The following is a 14,001-nucleotide window of genomic DNA, read 5'->3' as shown; positions in this document are numbered from 1 at the left end:
GCTACTACCATCAAGTTGTCAAGTCAAAAAGACCCACCACCACAGAACAGAACCCCAGGAAACTAAAGTCCAGCAGTGTGTTGTCATCCCCATCCTCCTCTCTGTGAGGCAGACCTGCATCAGGTCCAACCCGCTCTGAAACGTCACGGTGAACGGTCCCGCCTGCCTCAGCCTGCCATGCATGCAGCATGCGCGGTTGTTTGGAGTGGACCTGTTGCGCTCCTCACTCCCCCGCTGTCCCCTCCCCAAAAAGGCATATAGGCAATGTCGGGGCCGGGGGGAAACCTTGTATGTCCAAAACATTTAGCCTACCTTTCAAGAAATTGGGCGTGCCGCGTGGGAAAACGAGGTGTTCCAATAGATGTAAATTTACAGTGTAATACACGCTCAAGCTATAACCCTATAATTTTGCTATACTTTTAATGTTTTATGAAAAACTAAGTTTGAAATATGGAGATATGAGGTTTCGCGTTTCGACATGCCTGCACGACTAAAAGGCAAGCAGTGGATGACGTTATGATTGCTTAATTATCTCATCTCAATTTATATTTCCTTCATATGTTCATCCATGTAATTTCCTTATTAAAGAGGTCAGTAATTTATTTTAAGCGGTTTAAAAGTTTGTTTTAATCATTCATTCTAATATTGTGTTTTCTCCAAACTTGTATAGAGGCCCCTAATCTCGGCACCACTGGAAAAGAGTGTCTCACCAATTAAGTTCCTCGGTGTCATTTGAAATGAAATAAAGGTTGATAATGATATCAATCTATAGATCAGATTCTGATATATAGATTAATTGATATCATTATCAATATGCTATCAGATATGATAGCATATTGCGTGCATGCAAACAATCAGGGACTTGTTTTGCACACTGTCCAATAAATGCATGATCATGCGCATGGGGACATTAGGCAGGGCAGGCTACATTGTTTATTTTATTGGATTTTCTTTGACGCTAATATATTGGCACTGCTGTTAATTTAAATGCAGCCACATGAATCATAAATCAATTAATGTCGCAGCAGGCTAATTAGCCTGTGTTACTGTAGGCTAAACCAAATAAGACACGTCAAACTCAATAACATATTGCATGATCTGAGAATTCTCTATATGCTATTATAATTAACTTTATTGCCTGACAATATAAAACACAGCCTGTGTTAAGTCATTTCAAATGTTATAGTTTTTTCCATCTGTCTTTATTATAGTTTAATATTTTGTTTAATTTTGAAATACTACAAACTATCTAATTTGTATCCAAGCAGTGAATCGAGTCACCGATCGACAGAGGCTGGCTGATGCTCAGTATGCTGACGTGTGATCGCTCGGAAATAGCCGATCCACAAGCTCACAGCGCGTTGCGGACGCGACGCGCTGAGAGCTTGTGGCTCGGCTATTTTCGGCGGCGCTGAACCGCCCCACGGCGAAGTGTACTACTACACTCACTCGCGCATGCGCACGGGCGGCGCCGTGTGCTGCGCGCCTGGCTTGGGAGCTTTTTATTGGCATGAGAAAACAAACGTTTACAAACATTGCCGAAGGCTTCGGCAATGTTTGTAAACGTTTGTTTTCTCACTTATTGCTTCGGCCCGAAGCAATAAGTGTCACAATACAATAAAAACAGTTGAAAATGTGGTTAATTATATACAGTTGGAGGAGGGTACAGCATTTTGTAAACAGAGCTATGTCACATTGCATCGTTATGTACATGTTATTATTGTTATAACCAGGTATTAGCTTTTTTTGTTTGTTTTTTAAACAAATAGCAGCACTTTGGGACAAATGGCAGCATTTTTCTCAGGACTATTTAAATAGTATACAGAAAAACTCAGATTTAAGATCTGTTTAATAATAATAATAATGTAATAATAATCTTTATTTATAGAGCACCTTTCAGACACAAGTGTAGTTCAAAGTGCTTTACATACAGGTAATACATTCACATAAATGCAGAAACTTGAACAAGGGTAAAAACAAAAGTAATAGCTTCAAATCTGGTCAGTTTGAAAGGTAGCAAATACTAGCAACTGTAGCAACTCTGTTGTGTTTACAAACATGTGTGCAAGGTCCAGCGAGTTTGCAGCGCGTACGGCGGATACACAAAAACAGTAACGTGGACGTGGAAAATGTCCGGATACAGTAGGCGGTTCTCTAAGAGCGGATCTGAGCACCGAGCAGTAAATAAGACACCCATAAGGCTTGTCCTCATGAACCTCTGGAAGAAGAGCTGGACAGAGTAATATAGTAAGAGAGTGACGACACTATAGCGTCGACTCCCACTGTAACAATGGAATGCGGAAGTAGTGCTCATTCTATCTCAATGGGATAGTTCCAGCCAATAGGAGCAATGTTTGGAACTATAGCCTGCGGCGAGATCAAAGCGTGTCGCTACTCTCCTCCTCTACACTCTGGTAGCTGAACTGGTGACGACGCGAGGCTCCATTCAGTCAGTCAGCTCACAGTGAAGTCAGTGCGTAATAAAACGTAACATAGCGACCCGGTGTGCCGTGGTGGAGTTTGACGTGGCACTCTGAGTCTGCTTCCCTTCCTTCTGTCTGCTCTGCTTTCACTATATCTGACTGCAACACATCATCATCATCACAGGCATCACCCAACACGGGATTCTATACACATTCTGCCTCTTAAAAACCAGGTTAGTGGTAATATTATAATAATGCGATCACGCAAAAAAATAACCTGTGCGATGCTGATGTGGAATGGAATGTCACCCAGCCGACACGACTTTAGTATTCAAGATGATAACGCTTGCTACTGCTGTGCTGTCGCAAAGCAGCTATAGGAAACTTTGAGGCAATTTCCGTGTTCATATTATAAGATGTTTTGTGTATGGTCTATACGATTGTAATTACGTGTCCCGCTGCATTGTTTGTTTGCACTTAAATAATAAGACGCATTATGCATGGCCGACATTATTATTATGAATGTATGATGAAATTGTGTGGTGGGTTCGGACCGTATGGCTAGTGGAGGAAATTAAGGCATGGATGCTCAGATTTCTAGTGGTCATAACGGTCTTTGACGTGGCAATTCTTCCGGGGGTTTAGTGGCAGTGCAGTGGCAGCCTAGGGCTAACTTTGTTGATCAATTACACTAGTGATCAATGACGTGATCTTGATTATTATTGCATTCATTCAACTATGTTTTGCAATGAGTTACAGGAGGGCACTGTATTGTAATGTACTGTAGATAATTAAAGGAGCGGCAGATATGGTGTAACCAGGCTTTATTTGTTGTTGGCCAACTTGGCCTATCTGTAAGGCTACTTGAAACAGCTGTGCAACTTACTTAAGCTTATTGACTTCCTCTGTCTACACAGGACAGGGAGGGAAATTGATTTATTCTAACGAGATGTTGCTTTTTGTTTACAAGTTTACCTACAGCAAAATCCACACCCTATTAGGCCAAGGCCATACCCTTTAAATTACCATCATATCTAACCCGAGTTAGTTTATACTGTACACTCGACACTGTACACACATATAATTCCAGCCATTAAAAAAGGCATTAAAATAAAGAAGATTGTCCAATCCACCATGACATAGTATACTAGTATAAAGTATTGAAAGGACACAGGGCCTAAATGAGTTACTCTAAGCCTATAGAAAACACTGGAGCCGGGTTGTGCTATCAAAGATAAGCCTGGCTTATCTCTCAGAAGTACAGTGTCAAAGGTTCGTGTTACACATGGATGTTGGTGTTTATACATCAGCTGTTAGTGATGCAGTCACTTGGATTAATCTACAACAATCTAACAATGGTATAAAGGCCACAATGATGCAATAAAGACCAAAAACTAAGCAAGACTTAAGACATATACTACTGTAATGTAACTGAATGAATTCATCGACAGGTAAACGTCATCATGATACAAGATTAAACATATCAGGATGGAAGGGTACAAAATGGGGTGGCTGTGGCTCAGGAGGTAGAGCAGGTCGTCCAATGATCCCTGGGTCGGCGGTTCGAATCCCGGCTCCTCCTGTCCACATGTCGAAGTGTCCTTGGGCAAGACACTGAACCCTACATTGCCTCATGGTCGGTATGAGCTCGACACCATTGGTGTGTGAATGTGGGAAGTGGTGTCGACTGTTTGCCGCTTCACCTCCCAATGTATGAATGAATGAACCATTGTAAAGCGCTTTGAGCACCTGGAAAAGCGCTATAAAAATGCAATTCATTAAAACAAATCTAACACGGAATATTTTTGAAAATTCACAGGTTGTGTCACTCAGAACCCATTCGTCTTGGTATGAGAAGACCCTGACCCTGTCATCCCAGATCCCACCAGAATGAGTCAACCGGGTTATGTCGCGACACCCCCTTACTCCCAGGCCCAGCCTGGGATGGGGGGCTACCCTGCCGGCTTTGGATCGGGTCCCGCTCAGCCGATGTACAGCCACTACGGGGGACCGCCGCAGGCCTTCTCCGTTCCTCCGCCAGCAGGTGAGGTGTCTTACAGTGTTGCGCTTTGAATTTCCCATGCGTCAACAATGCATAAAAAAGATTTACCTATAGGCACGTTTGGCCTTGTTGTTACCTGGTCTGGAAGGTGTACATTACATCACGTTCATTTTCCCAGTGTAGGATCAGTGTAGTAGTGGATGAGTCGGGTTACACTACATCACAACCTCCTGGCCTGAGGGGGGTTCATTCAAGTAGTTTTGAAAACATACCTGAAGTATGTGTCACAGACTGAAAAATGCAGCTGACCTACTAGTATTCGTGTAAATTCACCTGATGCATCAATAAAGGATTTACTTTCCTATAGCAGGCTTTTCCAGGCATGGATGCTATTTATGTATCCGACATTACCATGTAATTATTTTAGACGTACAGCAGTGTGAATAAACACATATCTTCTATTTTTGAAAGACTGAGCATGGCAGGAATGTATTTTGTCATGTTAATTTCATGGTCTGTTCATATATTTTCAAATTGTGGGGTCACTCAGTAGAGTAACGTTACAGTATAGTAGGCCCCTATTACTACTAAGCACTGTTTTGAAAAATCTCTCTGCTTTCAAATGCATGAGTTAGATTTGAAGACTTGACGGATCACAACGCATCTGAAAGGAATATAGGTTGTTGTGTAATGTCTAGTCTTAAATTTAAACAACTATTTTAAATGATAATTTGTAACATAGCTGCATTGTTCCAAAGGAACTGTGTATACTGTAAACAGGGGAAAGACAATATGAATTGATGGATGGATAGATGGTGATCAATGTATATACCGGTATACGTACTTCATTGACCGCAGATCCGCGACACACCCACGCCCTCCTTTTTCCCCTCTACACCAAATATCTATGCTGAGAGAGTAGCCTAGCCCATACAAGCTCAGTGTGTCACAAGTGAGCTTGACTCAAATACACCAAAGTAAGGCCAAGTGTGGACAAGGACAGACGCATGTACACCGCATGCACAACACCGCATGCACAACACCGCATGCACAACACCGTTCGCATGCACAACACCGCATGCACAACACCGTTCGCATGCACAACACCGTTCGCATGCACAACACCGCATGCACAACACCGCATGCACAACACCGCATGCACAACACCGCATGCACAACACGAACAGTCTGGTGAGACGTAGGAGGACTATAGGCAGGAAGCAAACCATAGTCCTAGATACCTCTAAGTGCCTGCAGTCCCCCAAGAACACACAAGGCAGGTAGAGCCTCCTGTTGGCTCTGGCATAAGATAAAGGACAATGGGCGGGTGGTCTGCGGGGGGGTGCCCTGGGGGGCGCAGCCGCTGCTGGGGTGTGGTCGACGCTGGTTGGCTGCACCTGGCCGACAGGACACTGCTAAATGGTAAATGGTGGGAGCAATTTGGGGTTCAGTATCTTGCCCAAGGACACTTCGACATGTAGACAGGAGGAGCCGGCCCATGGATCATTGGACGACCTGCTCTACCTCTTGAGCCACAGTCGCCCTGCTCCATGGATGCGGTGCCCTGATGGCCGGGTTTGGCTGATCGGTGCTGGTTCCACCTCGGTGTTTGGCTGCAGTAGATCGGCCATTTTCACTAAACCTTCAGATACCTTTGCCAAATGTTTCGCCTGTAATGACATGCCTAGAATCGGGACGCTAGGATTCATGTGTGTCACGTTCATTCCTCTACAATGCCTGCGTTGCAATATAGTCACATACTGCCACCCGATTTACACCCATTCTTGTATTTTCTCTCACCGACTGTCCCCTGACTGTTAAATTGCCTCCCTCAGGTGCGATGAAACCTCCTGTGTCCTCTCCTGCTCCTGGCATGATGCCTGCACCACCAGCATCTAGTCATTACAGCCCAAATCCCCAGCAGAATGGAGCTCACACACAAAGGTAACATTCAACAGCAGCAGCCTTTGAACGCAATATAATCATGTTTGTGAAATGATATGATCTATGTCATGTCATTTCACAAATTTCACAAGTCATACACTGGAACTTTATTTTATTTAATAAAAAGAATAAAAAAGCCAAATAATGACCATACATCGGCCAGAGCGATATATCGGTCAAGTTCTATAGTAAAATAAATGCTTAGTGTCAATGTGAATTTGATCATATTGATCATTGTTTTAACGATTATTCCATTGCTTACTTTTTCAATGAATAGAGAAGCGTGTTTATGTATACGTATATAAACTACACTGTACGAGTATACAGTATATCAACAAATCACCTACATTTAATTGTTTTTTCCTAAATCAAATAGATTTTGTACAATCGAGTATACCTAATAATAATAATAATACCTAATTATTTGTGTGATTAACTACATAAACACTGATTTTATACAACGGTGTGAAAATAGTTGATCCACTTGTATATCTGCTATATTCTCTATGTAAAGAAATCATTAAAGGAAAATATTTTCCCAAAATCGATTATTTTGTTTAATAAAATATATATATACGGTATATATATAACTTGATTAGTTCGACTAGCTGCTGCACCTCTAGTAGACAGGCAGACAGACACGTCATGTTGGTAACTGATTGCTAATGACTTTGGAACTTTGGATTCTAAAACAGACAAGGATGGGGTGGGTCAGTGTTGAAGATACAAGACGAGCATTTGAAAATGGTTGCATTTATTGTGGGAGACCAGCTGCTATACATTTGACGTTTATTTAACTTCGATCGTTTTGGTCATTTTCCACTGTAGTGTCCAAAAACTGTAGAACGATCTTCCACCGCATGTTATGGCGGCTCAAAACTTGCCTGTGTTTCAATAAAATTCACTTGTACTCCTTGGCTTTTTAATCAGTGGTGTATAGGTATTAGGCCGTGCCAAAGTTTTTGGGAAAAAAAGCGTGGGTGCAGTACTTAGTTTAGACAGTATTTGGTTTAGACTAGTCATTGGTTAGAGCAGTCATTAGTCTTACAACTACAATCTATCTCAAACCCTCACCCTAACCATAACCTCCCACGGGGCAGCACACCTAAACCTAACCTTAACCCATGTCTAACCATAGGACTAGTCTAAACTAACTGACACCACGCTAGACAGGAACGCCCAAAAACGTCACATCCGGGGTAAGAATTTACCCCGGAATTCTCTATGGCTGCCAATGCAACTTGGTCCAATCCTTAATCACATACGGACAAACATCTATGCCGATGCTATCTAACTTGCGGAGGTAGCGTGCCTTGTCCACGGGCAACAGATCTTTCAACGTATGGCATTGCAAATACGTTTGATAATCGCTACTCTGCTCAATATTGTTTTGAAAATGCCGCAAATTGCATTGCAGTGAACGAGCGAAAATCACAACTTCCCGTTTGTGGGCGGAGTCACAGTTTGAGGCGCTGTTTACGCGCCGTGGTGTCAGTGTATCTCTTTTAACTTTCCGCTTATGTTTTTTTCCCTCCTTTTTATTGTTAATTAGTACTTTTTACTCAGTGTACAGCACATTGGTTCAACATAGTTTTTTTGAATATGCTCTATGTCAAATGGATTGGATTTGTGAATTGTCTTTATTAATGATGTCATAGAGCCAAGCACAGTCTCAGTGAATCTTTATTAATGATGTCATAGAGCCCAGCACAGTCTCAGTGAATTGTCTTTATTAATGATGTCATAGAGCCCAGCACAGTCTCAGTGAATTGTCTTTATTAATGATGTCATAGAGCCAAGCACAGTCTCAGTGAATCTTTATTAATGATGTCATAGAGCCAAGCACAGTCTCAGTGAATCTTTATTAATGATGTCATAGAGCCCAGCACAGTCTCAGTGAATTGTCTTTATTAATGATGTCATAGAGCCAAGCACAGTCTCAGTGAATCTTTATTAATGTCATAGAGCCAAGCACAGTCTCAGTGAATCTTTATTAATGATGTCATAGAGCCCAGCACAGTCTCAGTGAATCTTTATTAATGATGTCATAGAGCCAAGCACAGTCTCAGTGAATCTAATGATGTCATAGAGCCCAGCACAGTCTCAGTGAATCTTTATTAATGATGTCATAGAGCCCAGCACAGTCTCAGTGAATCTAATGATGTCATAGAGCCCAGCACAGTCTCAGTGAATCTTTATTAATGATGTCATAGAGCCCAGCACAGTCTCAGTGAATCTAATGATGTCATAGAGCCAAGCACAGTCTCAGTGAATCTAATGATGTCATAGAGCCAAGCACAGTCTCAGTGAATCTAATGATGTCATAGAGCCAAGCACAGTCTCAGTGAATCTTTATTAATGATGTCATAGAGCCAAGCACAGTCTCAGTGAATCTAATGATGTCATAGAGCCAAGCACAGTCTCAGTGAATCTAATGATGTCATAGAGCCCAGCACAGTCTCAGTGAATCTTTATTAATGATGTCATAGAGCCAAGCACAGTCTCAGTGAATCTAATGATGTCATAGAGCCAAGCACAGTCTCAGTGAATCTAATGATGTCATAGAGCCCAGCACAGTCTCAGTGAATCTTTATTAATGATGTCATAGAGCCAAGCACAGTCTCAGTGAATCTAATGATGTCATAGAGCCAAGCACAGTCTCAGTGAATCTAATGATGTCATAGAGCCAAGCACAGTCTCAGTGTCTTTATTAATGATGTCATAGAGCCAAGCACAGTCTCAGTGTCCTTATTAATGATGTCATAGAGCCAAGCACAGTCTCAGTGAATCATTATTAATGATGTCATAGAGCCAAGCACAGTCTCAGTGAATCATTATTAATGATGTCATAGAGCCAAGCACAGTCTCAGTGAATCTAATGATGTCATAGAGCCCAGCACAGTCTCAGTGAATCTTTATTAATGATGTCATAGAGCCCAGCACAGTCTCAGTGAATCTAAGCTCTTTATTAATGATGTCATAGAGCCAAGCACAGTCTCAGTGAATCTAAGCTCTCACCCTCTGCTAAACTACTTGAACTTTATCCCATTTAGACCTGAGAAAAGATTCTACAAATTTCTTCTAAATCCTGACGGTTTTCTGAAAAACCCATGTTTCTATGTCAGCGGTTCTCAAACATTTTCATGTCAAGGACCCCCAGAAATATATGTAATTGGCCGCCGACCCCCCCCATCTGAAAATATGTAGTTCCAGTGCCCCCCCCCCCCCAGAAGCAAAGATTTTAGTTAAAAACGTTCACTCTGAAAGAATATATATTCAAAGATTTGCGCCACATTTTCACGATTTTTCAAAAATAGCAGACCTACAAGCTCGTAGCGCGGCACTCGGTGCCGCGCTATGAGCTTGTAGATCTGCTATTTTTCAATAGCTAAAGTATAACATAATGCTTACAACACCAAAAGGTGTTCCCGCCCAAAATGGGATAAAACTACTTGAACTTTAAAGTAGGTTTGCCTCGTGCAGTATAAATCCTACCTAATGACCAATGATTAGAGTCAATTCGTGTCAGCTGAACTCCTGTCACTGAAGATGATGCTAATGTGGTTTTCTATAACTATTCTGGCACGGAGTATTTTTCAGATCTTTCTCTGATTTAAAGGAGCATTCAGTGATTTGGGTGATTTGGAAAACCACCCAGTCCGCCCCGGTAACAAAATGTGCACATACACGCTCTACAGTGGGGGGAAGTGCAACAGGCCAACAGCATGTGCACCCACCCGCCCCCACTCGATCATGATTGGAGGAAGGCCCCTCTCATCCTGATTGGATGAAGGCTTTGCCACCCGCCACCAAAACTGAAACTAGGGTTTTTTGACCCCAGGGGCTCATTGGGGACAGGGAGGAACACCTTATATGGTCAGCACACTCTATGGTAGGGAGGTTTATAAAAAAGAAAAGAAAAAATAAGTGATATTTGAATGAAGTGAAATCACTGAATATACCTTTAACCCTTCCAGGTACCCTGCCCCTCCAGCCGGTCCTCCTGCCGCCTACGGACAACCTCCTCATTCCCAATACAACAACATGGCTTCCCAGGCCCCGCCTCCTGCACAGCAGCTCACCAATCAGATGGGTGCTATGAACATGGGCAGCTACGGTAAATACGGCTAACCACTGTTTGTAGAACTAAACAACATGCAATTGGGCTTCACGAGTATAGGGCGCAGTTTCCACAACAGTAAACAATAGAAAAACTCAATTAAATGTTCGCAACTCTGCTTATTATAGGCCTACTAGGCCACCTCCTGTGCAATAATAATTAATGTGCAGTAATATAATGTACAAACATACATTTATATTTATTCTATAACTCTTAAATAGTATTCAATATTTACCGTATATCCCTCTATTGTACGGCATATGCTGGTCAGTGTCTTTGCATGCCAAGCCCTTCCATAAAATGTTGTTGTGATGAGTCACAACTAATAGACTAATTATTGGTTACACCGGTTTGTCAAATGTGACCAGATTTGACGGAGAGACTGCCATCGCGCAAATTACCGCTTTTCACCAGAGGAGAAAAACTTTTTTTTTCCAAAATGAGTTAATAGCACAGGCAGACTCTTCACATACTAGAACATGTCTGAAATAAGTGTCAGAGCTGAAATCGACATGTAAATATGAAATAAATGCCCAAACATGTAGCTAGGTGTAATGTTAGAGACCACAGCAGTGAACCTTTCAAGCCGGTTTTCTCAACTCTTTATTTTTCTTTAAGACATTACTCTATAAGCCATATCTCCAAAACTGGTGGGTCAAACTGAACAACCAATATGTCAATTTGAAGCTATGATTCCCTGCTTTCATATGACGTGAAAAAACGAAAATTAAAAAAAATCCAATGGCAGTCCCTCAGTCAAATTTAGTCACAAATGGTCCCTGAACAGGGACGTGCAGAGAGTGTTAGAGGGGCAGGGGCTGAAATCCCGTAAGAGGTCACTTTTATACAAAAATAGCTGATCTACAAGCTCACAATGCGTCACAATGCGTCGCGCTGCGACGCGTTGAGAGCTTGTAGATCAGCTATTTTCGGGGCGCGACCCAGCACTCTTTAGCTAGTGGAGATGCATGCATGACCTGGATTTCTAAACAAATTTGTTCAATTCAAAATGCTGTGTTCCAAGTTCAGGAGACTTCGGGAAAAAAAGGAATTCTTCTGAATGGCATGGAAGAGGAGTGGCATTTGCATTTCTTTCACCATGTAGTAAATGCTGCATTTGTGGTCTGGAGAGGGCAGTCGTTTTACAGACGGGTAAAAGGGCAGGGGGCTGAAGCCCCCTTTTGATGTCTATGTGTGCACGTCCCTGAATGATCCCAGAATGACAGTGAAAACGTACCCGACCACAGAGGATAACTAAGACGTTGCTTCTCTTCTTCTACATGCAGCGCCACGGCCCATGCAAAGCCCCCCTCCTCCAGTCGGCTCGGTGGCCCCACCACCTCTCCAGATACCCCCTGGCCCAGCCATGGGCCAGCCACCGATGGCTCCGGGCCCTCAGTCACCCCAGATGTCCCCCCAGATGGCTCCACCACAGATGTCCCCAACAGGCATGGTGGGCATGGCAGGCCCCCCAATGGCAGGCATGAGCAGACCCTTCCCCGGACCACCTCCACCAGGCGCCGGGGGCTTCCAGCAGCCTGGCCCAGGCCCTGGGGGCTTCCAGCAGCCGCCTGGCCCAGGTCCTGGGGGCTTCCAGCAGCCGCCTGGACCAGGACCTGGGGGCTTCCAGCAGCCACCAGGCCCCGGGGGCTTCCAGCAGCCTGGACCAGGACCTGGGGGTTTCCAGCAGCCGCCTGGCCCAGGACCTGCCACTCCTCCTGGGTACCCTCAACAGCCAGGTAACATATAATAATAAATATAGCAAACAAGTGTTTAGATTAGTGAGATATCGGTGGAATGATAATACCAGTAAGGCGTCTGACAGCAGACTATGGGCGAGCGCTTTGAAATGGGGGGTCAGATCATTTTGCATGGGGGGGGGGGGGTATTCTGTACTGGCCATATATGGAGCGTGCCTTGGGTGTACAGGGTTGGATGAGGTCAGATCAACATATGGAATGTCAGAACAGATCAGCTCCATATATGGAGATCTAAGGGTGGCAGCGGGGGCAGTATCTTGAGTGTACAAGGTTTGATGAGGGCCCAGGTAGGGCCGGGCTTTAATTTTCGGGCCTGTTGAGAACTCTAGTTTTCACCGGCTGCCGGGCGAGGCTGCACTAATAACTTTCGTCTATAGAGTTTGAATGGACAGGTATCAGTCAAAAGGGAGACATCGAAGGATGGATGGGGAAGGATGAATATATGTCATGACATATATCCATATATGGAGATCTAAGGGTTTGAGGTCAGATGTAGAGTTGCTGGCCAATATTGATGACATCAGGGAACTCCATATATGGGCTTAATTGCGACAGCAGGTCGCATTTACTATGACTCCATCACGAGTCTCCATCGCTGATGATGTCACGTGATGTGATGAGACCTGGGCACCATATATGGGGATTTTGAGTGATATACTGAGTGACGTACTGAAAAACGTACAATTTCATAGTAAATGCGACCTGTGGTCGCAAATAAAATACAACAAATACAAAAGGATGTATTCGCACTACGTGCTTGGCCGCCTAATAATATTATAAAATAAAATAATAAAATAAAACAACATCAGCTGCACAATATTGAAATAGTCTGGATTACTGTACTGTTCTCAACCAGCCCTAATGTTGTGAACTCTCTTACACAACACACATCATTCATCTAATTTCCACTGATAACAAGTTCAAAATGTTCTATTCTACAGAGTAGGTTTTATTCAACAAAACAAATCATTTTCCACTGCTGCAGATAAGAATGATCCAATTTTACTTGCTTCCCTGCCCAGGTCAGTTTGGGGGCCAGATGGCGGGGCCTCAACCTGGTTTCCCCGGGGGCTTCCCTGGAGCAGGGGCCCAAATGGCTGGCCCTCCTCAGAAGAAACTGGACCCTGACTCTATCCCCAGCACTGTGAGTAGAGTCTACTTTTTCCCGCAGTTAGTTGAATTATATTGATTCACAACTTTAGGATCGAACCAACGTCCGATGCAGACGCTATTTTGACCGATCCAGACTTGACACCACTAGTGATTAACATTCCTATGGCCGATGGTCGTTAGAGTCTATTGTTCCGTCGTTGCGTCACCGAGTGCCGCGCTATGAACTTGTAGGTCTGCTATTTTTGAAAAATCGTGAAAATGTGCCACAAATCTTTGAATATATTCTTTCAGAACTCAAATCTTTGCTTCTGAGGGGTTCCTGGAACAACATATTTTCAGATGGGGGTCGGCGGCCAATTACATATTACATATTTTTGGGGGTCCATGACATGAAAATGTTTGAGAACGACTGACATAGAAACATGAGTTTTTCAGAAAACTGTCAGGATTTAGAAGACATTTGTAGAATCGTTCCCAGGTCAAAATGGGTTAATAATAATAATAATGGATTGTATTTTATAGCGCCTTTCTATGCACTACGTGCTTACTCAAAGCGCTTTACAATAGTCCATTCATTCATACATTAGGAGGTGAAGCGACGAACAGTCAGTCCTCACTTCCCACATTCACGCACCAATG

The 14,001-nt window shown here is 43.2% G+C and overlaps 1 protein-coding gene across 1 annotated transcript in view; it reads left to right on the top strand.

The window, feature by feature from the left end:
• The first annotated feature begins 2,511 nt into the window (after nucleotides 1-2,511).
• sec24d (SEC24 homolog D, COPII coat complex component) overlaps nucleotides 2,512-14,001 on the top strand; it is a 47,771-nt gene continuing 36,281 nt past the window's right edge. Inside the window, exons 1-6 of the mRNA XM_079491634.1 lie at nucleotides 2,512-2,656; nucleotides 4,243-4,467; nucleotides 6,261-6,369; nucleotides 10,347-10,486; nucleotides 11,776-12,228; nucleotides 13,272-13,393. Coding sequence (XP_079347760.1) covers nucleotides 4,314-4,467; nucleotides 6,261-6,369; nucleotides 10,347-10,486; nucleotides 11,776-12,228; nucleotides 13,272-13,393 — 978 coding nt within the window. The 5' untranslated portion in view covers nucleotides 2,512-2,656; nucleotides 4,243-4,313. The remainder of the gene's footprint in view (nucleotides 2,657-4,242; nucleotides 4,468-6,260; nucleotides 6,370-10,346; nucleotides 10,487-11,775; nucleotides 12,229-13,271; nucleotides 13,394-14,001) is intronic.

This window comes from Electrona antarctica (genome assembly GCF_951216825.1).
Source record: "Electrona antarctica genome assembly, chromosome: 21".
NCBI classification, from domain to species: Eukaryota; Metazoa; Chordata; class Actinopteri; order Myctophiformes; family Myctophidae; genus Electrona; species Electrona antarctica.
This window is presented reverse-complemented; position numbering and strand designations above follow the sequence as displayed.